At 42.8% G+C, this 19,389-nt stretch overlaps 1 protein-coding gene across 4 annotated transcripts in view; it reads left to right on the top strand.

Annotated features, from left to right (window-relative positions):
* The window catches only part of ZNF423 (zinc finger protein 423), a 282,147-nt gene that overhangs the window by 89,268 nt on the left and 173,490 nt on the right, over window positions 1–19,389 (top strand). For 3 of the 4 annotated variants that reach the window (XM_063167747.1, XM_063167745.1, XM_063167746.1), the window contains one exon: window positions 6,798–6,857. In XM_063167747.1, coding sequence (XP_063023817.1) covers window positions 6,798–6,857 — 60 coding nt within the window. Of the gene's footprint in view, window positions 1–591; window positions 813–6,797; window positions 6,858–19,389 lie in introns of those variants that run through there. The other variant, XM_063167748.1, reaches the window with a different exon arrangement.

Genomic DNA, 19,389 nt, shown 5'->3' with positions numbered 1-19,389 from the left:
CATCTTTTTCTGTTCCTAACGATCTTTTTTCAGTTTCCCTTTGTAATTCTGTCCCATTTGTCTTATCCTTCTTCCTTTTTTTTCCTTTTTTTTTCCCTTTCTTTTTTTTTTTTTCTTTTCCTTGACCTAGTGAGCACAGCAGTCTGGGTTTCCCCACTCCTCCCTCCTTCACACAAAAAGGCTGACTTTGCCAGCAAAACCCACAGTCTCTGCCAAGCCCTATTACTGACTTTGGAGAAAAGCAGCTAGAGAACTTGTGCAAATTTAGGCTCTGAACTAGCTAAATAAGCCATGTCAGTAAACCCTCTTGTCTTATTCCCTGGCCTGCTGGCTCATGAAAGGACTAATACATAACGGTCCTATTTAAGGTGGAAAAAACCCTTGTTGGCCAAGGGCCACCAATGGCTGGATCAGCTGCTCACTCAGGAGAGAATGGGGAGGTGGCTCCGGAGCTGGGAGCGATTGTGCCAAGGACCATGCCCGGTTCCCATGGGGGCTCCCAGCCTAGGGCATGGGCAAGGAACGCAGCATCGCCTCTCTGGGGATGCCCTGGTGTCCCAGTGCTCCTTCCCACCAGCCAACAGAGCCAAGCATTACTAAAGCTGAAGGGGAATGATCACACAAACAAAATGCCTTGTGAACATGGGGAGACCTGAGAGGAATCCTCTGGGGAGGTTGAATTTCCAAGGGGACTGAATTGGCTCAAGTGGCTGGTATAAAGCACTGCCAGCAGCTTCTGCCAGGTACCTTTTTCTCCCCTGAATGTTGGTACGGAGGCATCGGGGGATTTCCCTTTCCTTTCTAGCTGCAAGGTACTGTAAATGCGTCGGGATACACTCACAGGCATCTATTCTCAGCTGACTGGCAAAGCCCCTCGAAACTGCTATTTTCCTGCTGATTGTGAAGGTTTCTCTGTGCACAGTGGCGGGAGAAAGCCCCAGCTGCTGACAAAGAGGGGCAGCCTGGCTCCTGGAGGAGGCGATGCCTGGCTCGGGGCCGGCTCTGCGCCCTGCAGCGCTCCCGGGCAGCGGCTGCAGCTCTGCCGCAGCGCCGCTGCATTAATAACAAATGGGGCTGCTCCTCATGCTGCTGCTTCCCCCCTGCTGCAGGGTTTTGTGTTTTGCAGACTCTCGTCTCACCGATATTATGGGGAATCTTCTCAGGGAGCATCTGAGGAGGAGAGGGGGAAAGCCTTACAGCAAACTGGGAGGTGATGTGAGCAGGAAGCGTTGGCTGGTTTCTGCTCAGAGTAGCCATTTCCGAACCCTTACCGCTGCTGGTTGTGGTGGCAGTTCCGGGGATGTGCAGGGCTGACCCTCTCTGGGCAGCGGTGGAGCGCAGAGGTGTTCTCCTCTTTCAGTCTGAGCTATCAGCCTGCCTGCACCTCTCCGCAGATGGGCTCTAGATACACATGGAAAACACCAGGCTATTTAAGTGTAAAGGTTATTAACACCCTTTGTGCTCCTGCCATGCCAAGCAGCTGGAAAGTGACTGCTTTACAATCCCCAATCCACAAAGTTTTGAGCATCCTCAGCTCCCTTTGACTCTGTGGAAATGGGAGCTGCTCTGCATTTTGCAGGATTAAGAGCACTGTATCAAATCCCAGGCTGCCAGTGCTGTGGGATGAGTCGTGGCAATGAATGGTGGTCGGAGGGGGCTATTCTGTGTCCTGTGCTGATTTGGGAGCATGAAATTGCATGTGATGGGAGGGATGGAGCAAAGGCTGGGTGGGACAGCACAGAGTAGTGTGTCTGAAAGTGGCAAAGGAGCCTGAAGATTAGAGAAGATCACGGAGCTCCTGCATGTGAGTGCTGATAGCTAGGGCAGGAAAAGATGTGATTAATGTGTGACTGCCTTACAATGCGGCTTGGTGCTGGAGTATTTCTCTAGAGGGAAGGCTGTGAGTCCTGACATGTACATTACAGCTAATACACAGGCATCAGTGAGACTTCACTGGCTTCAGCTGAGAGTTCTGTCACCAACAGAATCTAACAAAATCCTCCAAACTAAAAAAGGGGCACCAGCATTTTGTGCATTCAAGGTGTTTTGTACCTGGTGTTTTCTAAGGTTGCTGGTAGGTGAGGGAATGGCCCTGATCCTGAATGCAGTGCTTGGTAACAGCCTTGTTCCAGGAAAGTTTTCCCCCTCAGCTGTGGGACGTGCTTCTAACCCATTAGATTGCTCAGTAGTTCCTCATGCTCTCACGTTCCCGACGTTTTCCTTAGTGAACTGGGGTGTTTTCGTATTATGGGAAGTGTTAAACTGGCCCTTGTGGTCCTTGAAGCCTGTGTAATAGGATAAGGGAGCATACACATGCCACCTGAATTACTGAAGGGCTGTTGCTCACTTGTAAAGCTTGATTGCATCTAGAAATCAACATTTGGTGCAGAAGCATCTTACTTTGATAAGGTTAACTTCTTTCCTGGGAGTGATAAAGTGTTAAATAAGCACTGTGACTGTGAATGGAGTTCAGGTAATGGTAGCCCCATAAATAGATGTTCTCACTCTTAGGGGAATGAATGCTGAATCCTTTCAGAAGTTTCTCTGAGCACAAAGAACTGAAATCTTTGAGCCTGCAGCACTTGTGACCTAGCAATTAAATAAGCATCCTTGGAGAACATCTGAGAGGAGCGGGCAAAATGCAAATATTTGGCATTGCAGGAGTGCTGTATTGTGATGTTGCCATTGCCCACACTTCTCTCTATGTCAGCTGTGTGCTTGTTCTGGCTCTTGCATTTGGGCCCCACAGTCAGCTGGAGCAGAACACAGGTCTTGTCCAGGTATGGCAGCAGGGAGGCTCCTGTGCTGGGGCAGAACAGGGAGGGGAGGCAGATGTGTCCTTCTGCTGCCAGCAATGACATCCCTGTGCCAGGCCTCAGGTGGGCACAGGGTTAACTCCACAAACTTAACCATCTTTTGAGCTGACTAACAATAAGAATTTCTATGCTGCCAGACCAAGGCTATTTTCAAGTCAAACCCAGCCTTCCTCAAGGTATGAAATGGCTCCAAAATTTCAGGAGATGCTGAGCCTTCACCCTCTTTGTCGCCAGGATTCTTGAAAAGTAGTGAGAATTTGTACAAGATCTCCAGTAGCTTTGGAAAATCAGCGTTCTCAGTGTTGAATGGTGCTGCTGTTCTTGTGGTTTTCTCAAGCTGCAGAGTGTTTCATGCATGTGGGTGGCTCCTGCCCATGCTAAACATCAACCCTGTGGACTTGGGTGTCCACACATTCAGAGTGATTTACTAGAACAGATAGAAGTGTCTAGTCCTTGACTTGGGTAGCTATGAGTATGTCTAGCATGTCTCTGAAAATGTATTTTCCTGCTAATGAAAGGGGAATTATTCTTACTCTGCAATGTATTTTGAGAGTGATTGTGTTGAATGCTTTGTACATCTTCCCTAGCTTTGTTTTTTACCCCAAGTTAAAATTCACTGTGTCATCTACCCAGTGAATATTGATACGCATAGTCACCTGAGCAAACCTAGATTTCAAGGAATGATGACAAAAGTATTAAAAAACTGAAAATTCAGCTTAAGTGAATAATTCTCTGGCTAATATTATGGATTAGGAGTGTTTCTGACTTCCTTCTCAGTAGTGAGACATGAAAATCCCTTCACAGCCATAGTGACCAAATCTCTTCTGGGTCCACTCTGCCCTGCCAGGGAGGGCTTGGCAAGTCCTAAGGCAGTGCCCAAGGGGCCTGTCCCCACGTGGGGTCTGTGGGACTCCTGTGCCCTCTGTGAACAGCATCATGTCCCCAGATCTCCAACCAGCCTGGGAAGTCTCTTCCTGCTTCCCTATGGTTCCAGCAACAGATATGTGCAACTGAGAGCAAATTTCAGCAGCAAATGCTTGGCTGTTGAGGTTGACTTTAGGAAGATGAAAACATTTTATTTCCTCCTGACTTCCATGGCTTCTGCTCACTGCTGAGGTTGAGGAAAAGCCAGCAGTGACACCACTTCAAATGCTGGCTCCTTAAATAACCATTTATATCCAGAAGATTAGGCAGCCACAGAGGAACCTTGCAGCTTTTGGTTTTAAGCCCATTATGGAGGGGGAGCAGAAGCACATGGAGTTTAGTGTCTCCCTACAATTATGCTTGCTGTCTGTGACAAAGCCTGATCACCTTCTTTTGCTTCAGCTTCACAGACACCATTTCCCAGCAAACCTTTGGGGCTTTTTAATGGGTGTATAGACACAGTCCTCTGGTCTTTCTTTCCTGGATGTGGCTGCTTTTGCTCCTTGTTTCTCTCTGCCCACTGCCTAGCTGGGTGGATGGACGGATGGGCAGGTGCGGATCAAGGAGTGAGTTGATACTGTAATCCCTCTTGGAATAGACTTGGCTGTTACTTTTTCTTGTAGTTTAGCATCTGAAAGATGATGTTTGCTTAAAAGAATGAAAGGAAAAATGGAAAAGCAAAGGGAAAGGTGGTGTGAACAGCAGCTGCAGGGTGATGTGTCTGTGCCTAAGCTCAGGAGGCTCCATCCCACTGGCCTCTTCCTTCCATGGATGGGCAGCACTGTCAGCTCTGTGGTGGGTCTGTGCAAATTGAGGGGGAGAACCTGAAACCATGGCTGTGATAATATAAAGTGGATTTCAATGCCGTTGCCTCCACGTGAATGTTCTCTGTCCCCTTTTCAGTCATTAGGGAGTAAAGCAAATTAATGCCAACAGAGGCTGATTCAAACCTTTGCCCTCATTTAAGGAATTCCAAAAAGCGTGGTTTTGTTACGTGCTGGAGCCAACTGCCCTAGAGCAGCTCAAGGACTGGAGCACTCTTTGGTGTTTAACCAACATGAAAGTCAGTTTTGCTAAAATTGTCAATGACCAGTGCAGATCCATATACTACTCCTTGACTAGGACCAAATGTATCTCTTTTATGTATTTTTAGCAGACTGGGGTTTTTTAAATCTCGTTTTCCAAGACAAAATGTAAAGAAATAAAAAGCCTCAGCATAAAAGTAGTAATATGAAAAAACACTCTCCAAGCAAAGCAACCAAAAAGCAGTCAAGGATAAAATAAAATTAAAACATTCCTCTTGTCTGTTTTGAGTAAGGTACATGAATTTCCAACTTGGCTTATTTAGTTTTGGAGCAAAAACCCTCCCAGGTGTATATAGATTTTGATGTTAAAATAAGACATGCATTTGTGTAAGACTGAAATGGTATTTCAGATAACTGCATCCAGAGTTTTTCTATTAAGAGATGGGTCAAAATGGGAACAAGATGGTGGCTTAGAGAGCACAAAATGGTAGGTGAGCCCTCAGGAGGGAGCACATGGCAGCCAAGCTGGCTCTGCCACCGCCAGGGAATAGGACCAATAATGGCTTCAATAAGCTTCTAGCTTTGCCTCTTGTTTTTCCTCTGTCATTCTGGAATTTAATATTATGTGACATGGCCTTTATGCTAACATAGACTCTGAAAAAAGTAGAGCCAAGGCTCAAGTATGATTTCTCCAAAGAAATGGTTGAATTGCATGTTCCTCCATTAATAAACACACAGATTTATAAAACCAGAGTGGTGCCCTTCTGTGGAGCACACATTTTTCTATGGTTTGGACAGAAAATTACATTTGTCAAGGCACTGCCTATGTAAATTATATTCTCTGTTCCTAATGCCATATGATGTTACCACTAACATCAACTTAATGCCAGAATTCTGCACTGGAGTGGGGGGAAGAATGTAAGGAAAGCATAAAATCAAAACTGTTGTGATGCAAATGTCAGTGTAAATATTCACTGGAGCAGGTTGGCCTGAGCTTACAGGGCTGGTCAACAGGGGTTGGGTTGTGCTTCTGGCTTTGCAATATGGTTTGGTTTCAGGTTGCAGAATTCTAGAGAATGCGCATTTGAATTCAGCATAACTTAGTTGAAAGGGTAAGCAATTGTTCAGTAAATAATATTAATCAGAAAATAAAGACATATAATTTAAATTTGTTTGTTGTCAGGGTGACAGAGTAGGCAGGTGATGATGATAAACTTTTGCAATTCAAAAGAAGAATTTCTGTAGTTGCTGCTTTCAAATGCCCAGTCTGTCATTAGTATAACCAGCACTGATTTTAGTAACAGCAGAATCAGGCAATTTTTTGCCTGGCTTGATGTTGACTGTTCTCTTAGTTATTTTTAAGAATGTAAGAATCAAGTGGCATTTTTATAATTGTTAACAGGCAGAAGGTTTTAGCTATGTCACTTGCAAGTGCTGAGCACTGGCTCTGACAGCCTTCACAGCATCTTAAAAGCAGTTATTTGTGACTGCCATATCACAGAACATGGTTATACATCAAAATAGTGTTTTCTAATTCTGAAAAGTCCCTGAAGATACCACTGGGTTCTGAATATGGCAGATGTGTTAGTATGTTAGGATGACATAAGTCAGGCAATTTTTCCTTCACAGGACAGCTCTTTACTATGATCTGTTGAAACATCCATTTCAAAAACAACCTCTATATTTACAATAGCAATTTTGCACATGCAAGCTGGGAATATACAACATTTCAAATATGAATTCTTACCAGGTAGTGGTGTTTAAATGTCTATTAAAATTTTCACATGAACTTACTGCTACCCGTTCAGGAAGAAACTGCAAACACAAATCCCATATTTAGGTTAAAAAGTAGGAAAAATCTCTTTACTAAATTTCCACCTTATGAATTATTTTATGGAAAGCAGTAAGTTCTTTTTCAGCAGTGGAGAAGTCTGTTTTAATACTTAATGTCATAGTAGACCTAGTTTTCTGATGAGTTTGCTTTCCAGTTGGTTTGCTTTAGTAATCACAACTTATTTTTGTTCTTTTTCAGTTGAAGAGGGTGAATCTTCAGATTTTGCTTTGACCTGGGACTCGTCAGTGACTCAATCAGGTAAATATTTTAGGTTCTTCTGATTGCAAAAACTGCCAGAAAGCTGCCAGGCTTTTTACAGGAACTGTATTTTGTATGTCACATTCCTGTCTCAAATCCAAGACTACCCACTGCAACACAATTTTTATATCAGTTCCATATGGTCAATAAAATCTATTACACACAGAGACTAATATACTCTTATCCTCCAGAGAGCCATTCTTTCTTCTTGTGGGCACACTGAAACGGGTTGTGATTTCTCCAGTATAACCACTTTGAAGTTTTCTGCAATGGGCACTGTTACACATTCATTCCAATCTAATTACATAAAAGCTGCTTTAATAGGAATTTTAAGCCTCGGTTTCAACTGGAATGTGTGTATTTCTCCTCTCTGAGGAAATTGGAAAGTACTGTCAGGGCTGGAGAATAAAAGTGGTACATCTCCATGGTAGAAAGATTTAAAATTTGAACAAGCTTTTGGTGTGCTTGACAGTGATAAACATGTGTCTGAAGCTCGTTCATCCATGTTAGGTCAATAAACTGAATAAAAAGAGGCTCAAGAAATTGAACAGGATAAATCAAGTTTGTCTGTGTAATGTGTATTGATAACACAAGCATGAGGGTAAATGTCAGATGAGTTTGTGGCTAGTTTAAAGTAACTAGCCACATCTCAGTCTGTGCTCCATGTAAAGATATTTTGCTGTCTGTTTTTAACATTGATGAGATGTTCAGAATATTTCTGATTTTGAAGCCAGTCAGTTTCTGTGCTCTCTCCCCACTGGACTGTGCAATAGTATTCTCTTAAAAGCTCACCAATGATATGGAAACAGCTGAGAAACTGAGCAGTAATATGAAAACCAACAGTGGTGTTGCATTTCTGGTTAGATGGGTTTTTTAAGAGTCAGGGGGAGCCTGGCTCCCAGGGAACACTTTCCTACCACAGTGAGCATCTCTCTGGTCTCGAAGGCACAAGCTGCCTTTGCATGGCACTTTGTGGCCTTTCACATTGTACCCACTGTGCTCTCAGATGCCTCTTCTGGGGCACTGGGTGCATCTTCTCTGGGCACTCTGGCTGCTTGGAGGGGTTTGTTTTCACTAGTCTTTGATAGCAAATATTGCTGCTGCTGCTGCTGCAAACCCCCAGCTGTGATGTGGAAGGCCCCTTTGTGCCTGGAGCTAACGGTGCATGAAAAGAGCGCTCGCCAGCTCTCTTGCTTGACCTTCATCACAAGCAGCACTGCAGTGGAGTTACCGGTGTTATCTATCACAAGTCTGCAAGTGTATTACATTCAAAATAGCCTATGGTTCAAAACAATGACCAAAAAAATTTCTGTGCACAGCAGAGTTAATTTGGGGTTGGTATTGGTGACTATGCCTTAAGTAAAAGACAGACTGTGAAAGGCTTTTACCAAGTTAGTTGAGTCTCCATTTTTCTTCATTTATTCCCACAATTACAGCTCTCATTCAAGAAATCGGATGTGGGAGAAATGTATTGTATGCGTGATTTATGGCAGCTTTAGGAAAATGTGTGTTAATTGGGGGGGTTTTCTTCTTAACATTTAGTAGCTACAGATGCCAATCTTGTATGTGTATAAAGATGTGATACCATATCCTGTCAAGTTGGGATGCAATACATAGCACAAAAGTTGCAGGTTGGAATATGATTGAGGAACTATACAGAAGAAGCTTAAAAATCCCCAGTTTGTGGTGGTGTGGCTGTGTGGAGTCACTGGCTCTTGTGTGGTGTGGCTCCACAGCTATATTCAGTAACTGAAACCAGTCCCTCAGTCCCAGTGTGCAAGACTTTCATTATGTTCTTTTATGAACTTCCTGTTTGCATTAGCTTCAGTAGTGTGATGTTGAAGTTCAATAAAGGGTGAAAAAACACGCTTCAATTTCTTGTTTCATGTCCCTTCCTTCCCTGGCCCAAAATGACAAAATTGCCTCCCCTTCCTTAGCTCCCCTGAAAGGAAAAAAAACCCCAAAGGCCAAACCTGGGACTTGTTAACTCTGAAACATTTGCCAGATGTTTCAAATTAACATATTTCTCTCCCTCTTTCTCCTGTATGTGTTTGTACATCTCTGTGTGTGTGCAAACATACAAAATGACTTCTGAAAAATTTTGTTGGCACTCTGCACAGCTGCTGTGGGCTGGGGGAGTCATGGTCCCAGGTTTGGGGTAGTCTGTAGGAATAGCAAGAGCTGTTACAGGTAGAATGTGAACTTTAAGCTTTAAAAAAATATAGAAATATATTTTTCTACTAGTGAAATAACTATATAGGTGCATCTGTGGGGAAAAAGGGAGCTTTTGCTGCTATATTTTATTTAGTTCATCTAACCAGTAGAAGCTATTCTGAAATTTTTTTTTTTGCGACATGAGTTGAGTCTGCAGTCATGTGTCTTGTCTAGGTGGCTCTGATGACCATCTGTCCTTGGTGTGCCAAACATGGGGCTCCAAGCTTGGTGTCTCCTGGGGGAGCATCTCTGCTCCTGACACCTACTGAGGGTGCACAGCCTGCACGTCCCTGACCATGCCACGGCACTGGGCAAGGGCTGCTCATGGGAGCTGCTGAGTGCAGCCATGGAAACTTGGCTGTGAACACCATGACAAAAGAAATCCTGTGTTCAGATGGGTCTGTTTGGTGCTGGCTTGGTACAGGACCATCCTTTTTCCTCTGGCAGAGTGTGTGCACAAGTTGCTGCCTGCTCTGGCACAACTGCTCGTTCCTGGTAAAATCTGCCAAGGCAAAATGCTTTGCAAGATTCCAGCCCATGCTGTAGTTGCACTGAGGAATTTATTCCAGTACTTCAAATACAGCTAGAAATAGCTTAAATTATTATTTTTTTGAATAACAACAACTTAAAGGCTGTGCATAATAACCTAGAGAATCAAAACAACATAGAAAGGGCAGAGGCTGCCCTTGCACTAGGGTGAGTAATCTGAGTGTCCACCAGTACTGTTTAACAATGGGCATATAGCAAGTTTCCTTCCTCTTCAGGTTTTGTAAACATCTTTTCCTTAATGTAAAAGGAAGAAAAAAACCCTTTTCCTTTCCTCCCTTAATCCAAGGATTTAGTTTGTTGTTGAGTAGCTGGTCTGGCATGTTTTGCTGCCCAAGAAGCAGAGATGTTTTCTGTTCCAGAGGAACAGAGTAGCTGAGTACTTCTTCCCCCTGCTTTCCCCCCCCCCACCACTGTTAACACACGTGCAGCCCTTGCAGCCTGTCTGTCCTTCTCCAAAAGTGTCACTGGGTTTGGACTGGGCAGGGCTTCTGGGGGCCAGGCAAGTGCCCACCTCTGCTCTGCAAAAGGGGTTCTGGCTTCTTCGAGGCCAAGACAAAAATAAGGTTCAATACTCACAAAACAAAGGTCCGGTTAGACAATGCTGCATTTCTGTTGTAATACATCACCAGGGTATTATCTTGAGGAGCAACAAGGGACATTTTTAAAGAAGTAAAAAGTCTTACTAAATATATAGAGAATTTAAGGCATTTTAAAGACCTATGAAAGCATTTTATATGGGAGTTGCTGGGGAGTTTCTCATTAGCCTGACTGTGAGGCCCCAGGGAATCTTGGCTGAATTGTCTGGGGCAAACAGAGCAGATTCTGTCTCCTCCTGAGGAGCCTGCAGACCTAAAAGCCTAATTTTTTTGTGTCTGCTTTTGAGGTAGTTGAAGGTATCTTGTTTTTCTCTGCAGCTACATGTTACAGTACTGATCAAGAAAGAGTTTTGGAAATAGGGAACAGTGGACCATGTCCTGAGTGCTGGGGGCAAATGGCCCTGGGTATGTCTCTGTGCACGAGTGTTTGCAGAGCGTGGGGGTTCTTTGCAACATTTGCAACAGGAAAGGCCTCTCAGTGCCCAACCATCCATTAGCGCATAACATTAGTGTAATTCAATTATAACATTCCAGAAATCATAAAAATAAATTACAGGTTGGTATTCCCTGCTTTCCCCATTAGCTCCAAATTTCCTGTCCCTGCCACCGAGCTCGCAGCAGCAGCTGGGCACACGTGTGAGGGACATGTTAACACAGCACAGCATGGGGAAAAAACCAAAACACAATATTTTAGGACACAGATATTTGATGTTTTTCTGTTAAGATTTCTCCCCCGTGCTTTTTTTATGCAGTACACTGTTTTAGATTTTTAATTGCATTCTGTAATTTCTTTTAAAGTTTCTCTTCTTTCAGGGGAAAGAAAAGGGGAAGCAGCAGCTTTTCAGAAATGAACCACAAAATAAAGGAAAACCATCCTGTGGTCACTCATTTTCCTCTCTTATGCTTTGCATGGCATCTCCCAGCTATGTAAATCAAAATTTTCACTTGGTATCTCTAGAGGAGCAACATCTTGACACAATTTGGAGACTTTCTTTTTCTGCAGGGCTACCAGAGCCCATGCTGGGGTGTTTTTAATGCTGTCTCTGCTGCTAGGGGCCTGCATTGCCTGTTCCCTCCTGGCTGTTCCTTCTGTTCTCCTCCTCTTTCAGTCTTCTGATCCTGGCGCTGCATTGTCTGTTCCCAGTGTTGAGGGTTTCTGTTCTCCTCTGTTCTGTAGAGTTGGGTTTAATTTTGGCTTCTTGGGAAAGCTGGGGTCTCATGAAGCAAACAGAGACTCACTGCTGCAAGTATTCTTGTCTTAACTTTTCCCCATTTTCCGTTTATTGAGATAAGTAACAGAAAATGTATTCTCCTGCCTCACTTTTCCCCTTGGGTAGGCCTGTTTTGTCTACATAGCTGCTTGTCCCCCCAGCTTTCCTCCAGCACTCTGGCTTTGCATGGGCCTCTCTTGCTGCCCAAGACCAAGAGCAGCAGCCTGCCAGGCCCCTGTCCCCTGTGGTGTCCCATATCCAGAGCTGGACATAGGCTGTGCCAGGAGCATTCAGGGAGTTTGGGTGAGGCAGACTCCACAGACACCAAATTCCTTTTCTCTATTCCTACATGCGTTGGATTTGGTTTAATTTAACTTTTAATTGCAAAATGCAGAAAAACACAACATGAAATTCTGGGATCTCTGCTGCAGGGCACTGGAAAGGTCAGTTGCAATTCAGAGGGCATCAGAAACCTGTTATTTTGCAAGTACCCTAAAATTACCTCTCCTGAATGCCTTCACAAGCTCGGATATCTTCTAGAAGCTGATTTCATTAGTAAATCAGTATAAGATTCTGATTACACTGGATAAGGATTTACAAAGAAATAAATCTTTGTATTTAGCAGACTTTGGTAGACTTTGGTAACTTTTTAAGTTAAGTAACTTAAAGACTTTGGTAACTTTTTTAGTTGAGTAGTTTTCAGTATACTGAGAAATCTCAGCTGGTTGGCTTTCTTGTGTTGGTTTAAAAAATGGCATCCTTGTGCCTGCATTGACCTGTGGGATGCAGCCCAGTCATATAGTCTGAGGGTCTCAAATTTTTAAACATCTGCTCTGGAAGCACCTAGAACCCAGAAAAATGCAAACAAGAAATAAAGCTTGGAATGTTTGCAGTTCAGGTTACTGCATTCCCCACTTATAATAAGTTGAGATTTTTTTTCCCTTGGTAATGTGTAGGGTTTTATGACATCACATTGTAAAATGTTGTTTTAGAAGAGAAAATAAAAATAATTCTCATTTCCTAATTATAAAATCTATTTTTAGCATTACTATTTTACAGATGAATACTAATTTATAAATATTTATTTAAAGAAAGTGCTTTTGATAGTGTTTTATCAAATGGAATATGAAGTAATACTAAGTACCTGATACTCAGATAACATGGTAGATGAACATCCTAGACAGATGTAAGATTTTTGTAGCTGGATAATACAAATAGAAACAAAGCAAGTAATTCTAAACCCTTCCCAGATTCCTGTGTTTGTGGGAGTCAGGGCACAGCTCTGTATCTGCAGGCATGAGGGCTTCCTGCAAGCAAGGCTCTGCTCCCAGCACTGCTGGCCAGTGCATGTGGGGCTGCAGGAGGGAGCTCTTGGCTGGAGTGACAGGGCGGTTCCTGGGGTCCCTGAAGTCCAGGGACATCCTGCAGCTGTAGCACCTCCAGGGAAGGAGCAGTACCAGAATGGGATTTGTTGGTGCGTGCAGAGCAGCCCTGACACGTGCACTGGTGTGGAAGCAGCCGCCCCGCCAAGTGCCGAGGTCCCCTGGTGGAGCAGCACCGTAGGTGTTCCCTCTTGTTTGGGGAGGGGATCTCCGGCAAGGAGGAGAGATCTTCACATGTGAACACAGCATGGGTGTCAGTATTTCAATTAGCTGCACACACCTGTGTATTACGGCGTTTCCTAGAAAATACTTACTATTAAAAATGTTAATTGGGAAAATTATAGCGATAGCACAGAGGAGGAGAATTAATTTCCATGGTACAAGAGGCAAGGAAAGAAAAGCTCATTTCAAAGTGAGCTGTCAAGTTCTCCCCTACCCCATCACCCACCATCTCCCAGGCTTCTTAAAGAAAATGTACACAGGAAAGCTGCTCTGCTTAAAGGAAGCTGAGTAAGTGTAGTGCATTGCAGCATGTCATTAGTGCCTAAAGCCAGCCCTCCTAATTGCTACAGGCTACAGAGTCACAGCCCCACCTGGCCTTGTGGACAAGGCCCCAAGGACTGGTGTGCACTGGGATGCCAGCAGTGCATCAGTACTGGTAATGGGCAGCAAGGTTTCAGTCAAGTCTAGGAATACCTCTGGGGTCATTAGGATAACCTCAATAGAATTTTTGTGAGCTTGGTGTGGGCTCTTGTATGGGCTGGTGTGGGGCTGCCGTGGGTTTGGGGACGTTCCTGTAGGGTCTTCTGGCAGCAACATCCTGCCAGGGGCACAAGCATGCCACCAGCATGGATGGCTGCATAGTGATGTTCTGAGGTAGGCAGGGGCCAACCTCTCCAGGGCTGCATTCCTGTCTTGCCGGCGTTTTTTTCCCAGTGATAAATGTGCTTTTTATCTACAGTTGTGCCTGTTGGTATTTTACCTGCTGAGAGATTGTAACAGTGTTTCATTTCCTAGCACAGACTGAAGGAAGCCAATCCCTTTCGTGGGTGGCCCATCAGGAGCAGCCTTCCTGGCTCTCCTTGGCTTGCTTGGTCTCCCCCAGACATGAAAATCCCAGTGAAGGATCTGCCATTGAGCTGGAGTGAGTGCTGGTGAAGAGGAAGGCACAGCACCTTCCTATCTTCTTCCATTCCTGTGTTTCTTTTAGTGGTGCCACTTTGTTCTCCCTTGCTGCCCAAGTGAAGGGCTGTGATTAGATAAGCATATTTTGTGTTTTTAAGTAGAAGCTATATCTGTTGTTTATGAAATTTCAGGGGCACAGCTAGGAGTAATGGGCTAAGTTAAAGCAAAGGAAATGTTAGGAAAGCTGAATATCAGGAAACATTTCCAGGTAGTGGGATCTTATAGCCTGGTATCATCTTCCTTTACTTTGGTAATTTGCAAACTAGACTGGACAAAGCATTTTAAAATACAATATAGGAATGGTCTTATATCAGCAGATAAATCCTTCTCATCTCTAATTAATCCAATTCTGCTGCATTCTGGATTTGCTAATCTGCAGATTTGAGCAGACAGAATGGTCAGGCAAATTGTGCTTTCTAGAGCTTATTTCAGTAAATATTTTAATGTAGGATCTCAAAGCACTTGCAAATGCTAATTCAGCCTTCCAGCCTAGGAGGAAGTGTTCCTTGTGCCACATATTCACACTTTGCATTATTCAGCATGCACAATTCTGCAGGTTGACCTTCCCCAAAGGCCTCTGGCTTTGGAACTGATGGGCACTTGCCAGCCCATCCTGCTTTGAGTCATTTCTGCAGGTCAGTGGCTTTGCTTTTCCAAATCTGCCTTGTCTGGTTGGTAGGAGTGGGGGAAGCTGAAACCATGCTGCCGTAGTGATTGCAGTGTGTTTTACCTTTGTGAAAGCAGACAGCTGGAGAGTTGAACAAAAGTCTCCTGGTGAACAATTTCTTTGGTTTTCACAGAAACTTGTTCTCGTTTGACTGGTTTATACTTTGCAGTTGTAACTGGTAGCTCAAAGCTCCCAGCCTGAATAAATGTAGAACAAGAATAGTAGAATATATTATGTTGGTCTGTTGCTTAAACAAGAAAAATCAATAAAATATAATGCCACTGTGGTGGATCCCCAGTAATCATTCTTCTTAAGAAAAAAACAAACCATGGCAGTCATGAGAATGGGGTTTTATAAACAAGGTTGTAAAAGAAGAAAAATAAATGGAATGAATAAGCTGCACTGCTTTGCGTTCTGCGCTGAGTAAGAACATTGATATGAAGCTCTGCAATGAAGAAATGTGTGAAATTTATGATGCTTTGCCCAAAAAATCTTTGCTTGTTCGGTACAGGAAACTAGAATAATTTGGGTTGGAAGGGACCTCTAGTGGGTCTTGCTCAACATTGACCTGAGTTGTAAAAGTTGTGTAGACTTTACTTTGCTATTTTTGGTTATATTGTCTTAAGCTGTTTAGCTTATCAAGTATTGTTACTGTAGTACAAAAATGTGTAGCAAACAAAAATTAAGTCCATAATAGGAGATATGTTTGCATTTCTGTCATTTAGTTTATAAAGTAGCCTTTTTCCAGTTTCACTACAAGGAATTACGATGTCACTGTCAAAATAAACCAAGGTCATCTCATAACCTTGTATTTGTTGTGTATAAATTCAAATGAGAAAACACTTAAATGGGACCATTTATAATGAGATTTGAGATACCCTATAGCTCTCACTTGGAGACAAGTGACCTTTGTCTTCTTTGGGGCTGAGTAACAGCACAATGAAGATTTAATAGATGTGTGCAGAGACCTGGCTGTGGACTGGGGTGTGTGGAAGAGGTGCTCAATGTGTCTTGCTCCACACATTTTTGAATTCCTCACTCTTGGGACTGGAGTGCTGCCTGCTGGTGTGTACCATACTCGTGTTTCCTTTCTCCCTTGGATGGCTTTGGTGTTCGCTAGTAGAAATTATTAGACAGTCACAAAACACTAAAGAGAAAGGAAAAAACCCACACACTTTGCTTGGAAGCAGTCTGTGTTGCATAAAGCTCTGACAAGATCAAGCCTCTAATTAAATTATCTGGCACGTGGGCAATTCTGTTCCGAGATCTGCTGAGCTAATGTGTAGCCATTAGCTCATACGGCCACCAAATCAGAAGTACCAAAGAGACAATTTGCATAGGGCCACAGCGTGTTTTAAAAAATTCTGGTGAGTTGTGAAGCCTGTAATGTTAATTGCCAGTTAGCACATTGTAATTGCTGTAATTATTTGCAAGTAAAATGATGTAAGGGACTTAACATTGTACTTTTCTTTAACACTTCACGTGTTGGTGATCCACTAAATCTCCCACTTAAGAGTTTTGCTGGTTATTCTAAGAGTTTGACAGCCACTTACTGAAGTCTGATCTCATCCACAAGCCTGCCATTCTGCCTGTTGGCTTTAATACTGCGCGATGGCTCTCTGAAGTCTATATTAAAAAAAAAAGGCAATAAAATAATAACTGCAAATGTCTGCTGCTGACCAGTGAGAGCACAGGCAGCCCTGCAGCCGGCCGTGCTGGAGCCCAGCTGGGAGAGAGCCCTCAGCACAAATTGCCAAGTCTATTGCCTCCCACTGCCACGGCGCGGAAGTGGGCCAAAAGCTCCTCCGTATGGGATTAAAGGGATGTGTAATAGATTAAAGATCAAAAATGTTAATTAAGAAATGGTCTTTTCTAATAAGATGCCTTCAAGGGCATGGTACCAAAAATGAGGCAATATCTCATTTTGGCAACAGCTCAGGGTTGTAATGAAGCTGGAGCAGGGGGGCTAAGGGGAGAAAGAAGGGATGCCTCCTGTTCAAGGCAACTCCTTCAGAAGGGGAAATCAATTAGCAGTAAAAATGTAAACATGTGAGTCAGAACGAGCTTACTCTGAATGCTGCTGAACAGTGTGGATTTAGAGGTACATGGTTTAGCTTGGCCTTTCCTTGAGGATATGTTGGTAGTTTGCAACAATAAACAAGGACTCCTTCAGCTTACTGGTATTTAAACATCAGCCTGGTAATTTAGCTGAAAATAACCAGTCTTGTTGAAAGCTTTGATGCATTTGCAGTGAATCTGTTCAATATATTTTAGTGATGTAATCATCTAGATATAGAAAATTCACTGTCTTTGCTGCTGTGTTGAAATTTGTAGGTGTAATGTTTGGGTAAAGGCTTATTTCTCCTCAGAAAAGGGAGAACCACCACTCTGCACTCTCATGTTTCAGGCTCCTGCAGGCGGGGAAGTTTATGTTTTGCAAATAAATTGATATGCAAGTGTTGCTGATGTGTTTCAAACACAAAAGGTGCTTTTATGAGCTGTGAAATATTATTGCATCATTATGACTAAAGAAAACATGCTTTTTACTTAAACTTGAGTGTTTTAGTTAGTGAGCCCACTGTTACACTTTTTTAGTAAACTAATCAAAGCTCCAAAAGGAGAACTCAGATGTTTAACAGTGCTTTTTTTCTTGTGTAGAATGATGGGATTGCATGTGTCACATCATCCCAGTTTCCCCTCTAAGCACCTTGGTACTGCAAGCTGCAGCGTTTCTGAAGGAAGTCATTTGCCAGCATAAAATGGAGGGACCCTGTAGGCAAATTTCTTCCCTAATAGTTGGAAGGTTTTGCTTGGATGAAGAAAACCACTGACATGGTGATATCTCCATGTAGTGTGTGTATGTGTTTTAAGGTTCTGAGTGTTTCTTGAACCAAAGACAGAGAGAATTTTCAGTTTGAGAGAGTAGGAAGGAGCTTGCTGGTCCTGTCCCTCTGTGTGCACAGTGAGCTGGGGCCAGCTGAAGCACCTTGGTAGAAAACGTCCTCTGAGAAGGGTTTGAAATTTAGATTTGTTGCTCTGTGTATATTTTATTTTAATCCATTGTGTCCTCCTTGAGAGGAGGAGTGATGGTTTTCCCCTGAAAGGCTTTTTGTACCCCTTGAGCTGGGCATGGTGTAGACTTGTGCTTATTGGTATTATTTAGCTTGGATAGGGGCTATAGGTGACTTAGAACTAAATTCCCGTGCCCTGATTTTGTCAGATAAGTAAATACAAATGGAGATAGTGGTTGTTTCCATTCACAGAAAGCAAATCAGAGAACTATTTCTTTCTTATTCAAATAAGATGTTTTTGTGGTTTGTAAATGTATCATTTTGACAGACTGATTAGTTCCATCTTGATTTCACTTATGGTTTTTGTTAAAAGAAATGTGTAACTTGGACTTGAATAGCATTCCCCCAAGAAGGGCTATGTCAGGCCATTCCTGCTGACACATCAAGGAGATGCAATTGTAACAACAAAAACATCAGTGCCTTTTCCTGACTCTGAAGCTTGCCTAAAAGTCTATAAGGCAATGTTTTGAATTGAAGTCTTCCTCTACATAATTTTGACCACAGTAAGGAAAGATAATTATAGTCTATCCTTCTTCTTTCAGTGACAAAAGGGAAGATTTCCATTTTTCATGGTTTATTTAATCAAATATTTGCTGAGAAATGGTTGTTCCTGATACTCTCGTTACTTTCTACAGAATGTGTGTCCATTATTAAAACTGAGAAAAAGTGGGCTTAAACCTTGATAGCAGTTTATATTAGACTCTCTGCAATTAGCACAGAAGTCCAGAAGACCATTTATTCTGCTAAATGAATGAGAAATGTTCTGTGTAAAAAGCATTTGGCTTCTCTTCCTTGTTCATATTAAACAAAATACATTTATTGCCAAATTTCCACAGTAACGTCCAAGAAGCATAAAGAAAATCAACAGGGCTAGCAAAGTATAACTGAGAGCAGCATTTGGTCTACAATCTTATGAAAGAAAGGTTGTGCAACAAAAATGTACTTTTTCTGATTAAAGTGAATTTCAGGTAGAAATCTTGCACGAGTTTGTAATACTCAGATGGGTAAAACAATTTCCAGACAAGATGTTTGCAAAATCCACTTTTAAAAAAATATTTTTTTGTTTTGTTTTATATACTGTATGTGCAAACAGCTGTGGTGATGAAGACATGAGGGATATCACTTCTGCAAATGCTCTTTGAATCTCAGGATTTGTGTTGTGATGAAAAAGCATAGATGCTTCTGTATAACAGAATTAAATTACCTTTCATTTTTTGCCCTTAATTGCAAAAAGTGGTGCTTAGTGTTCATGGTGTTGCGTGTGTGAAATTAAGTAAGAATTGGTTCTTCCTCCAAAAAGAGGAAGACATTTTAGGGTTTTTTAATTAAAAGAGGTTGTAAGCCAGTTGTATTTTAAATGTTTTTCTGAGTTGCAAACAACACAGAAAAGCTACACCATGGGCACTGGAAGAGCAGCAGAACTGACAGTGAACTATTAAAGACATCCTTAGAGTTAAGTGATTTTTAGCTTGATTCTGTAATGAAATAATTTAAAACCATATCTGGTTAATGAACTCTGCAGCCAGTCAGCATAGCTGGCCAAGGATGTAGGGAGTGGAAGAGTTAAAAACAGACTCCTGGCTGTGATGGCTGTAAGAGCCGTGCAAGGGTCCAAAGCAAACCCCTTACCCCCTTTTCTGCACCCACCACAGGCTGC

Source organism: Melospiza melodia, chromosome 13 (genome assembly GCF_035770615.1).
Source record: "Melospiza melodia melodia isolate bMelMel2 chromosome 13, bMelMel2.pri, whole genome shotgun sequence".
NCBI classification, from domain to species: Eukaryota; Metazoa; Chordata; class Aves; order Passeriformes; family Passerellidae; genus Melospiza; species Melospiza melodia.
Note: the sequence above shows the minus strand (reverse complement) of the source record. Positions and strands in the feature narration are given on the sequence as shown.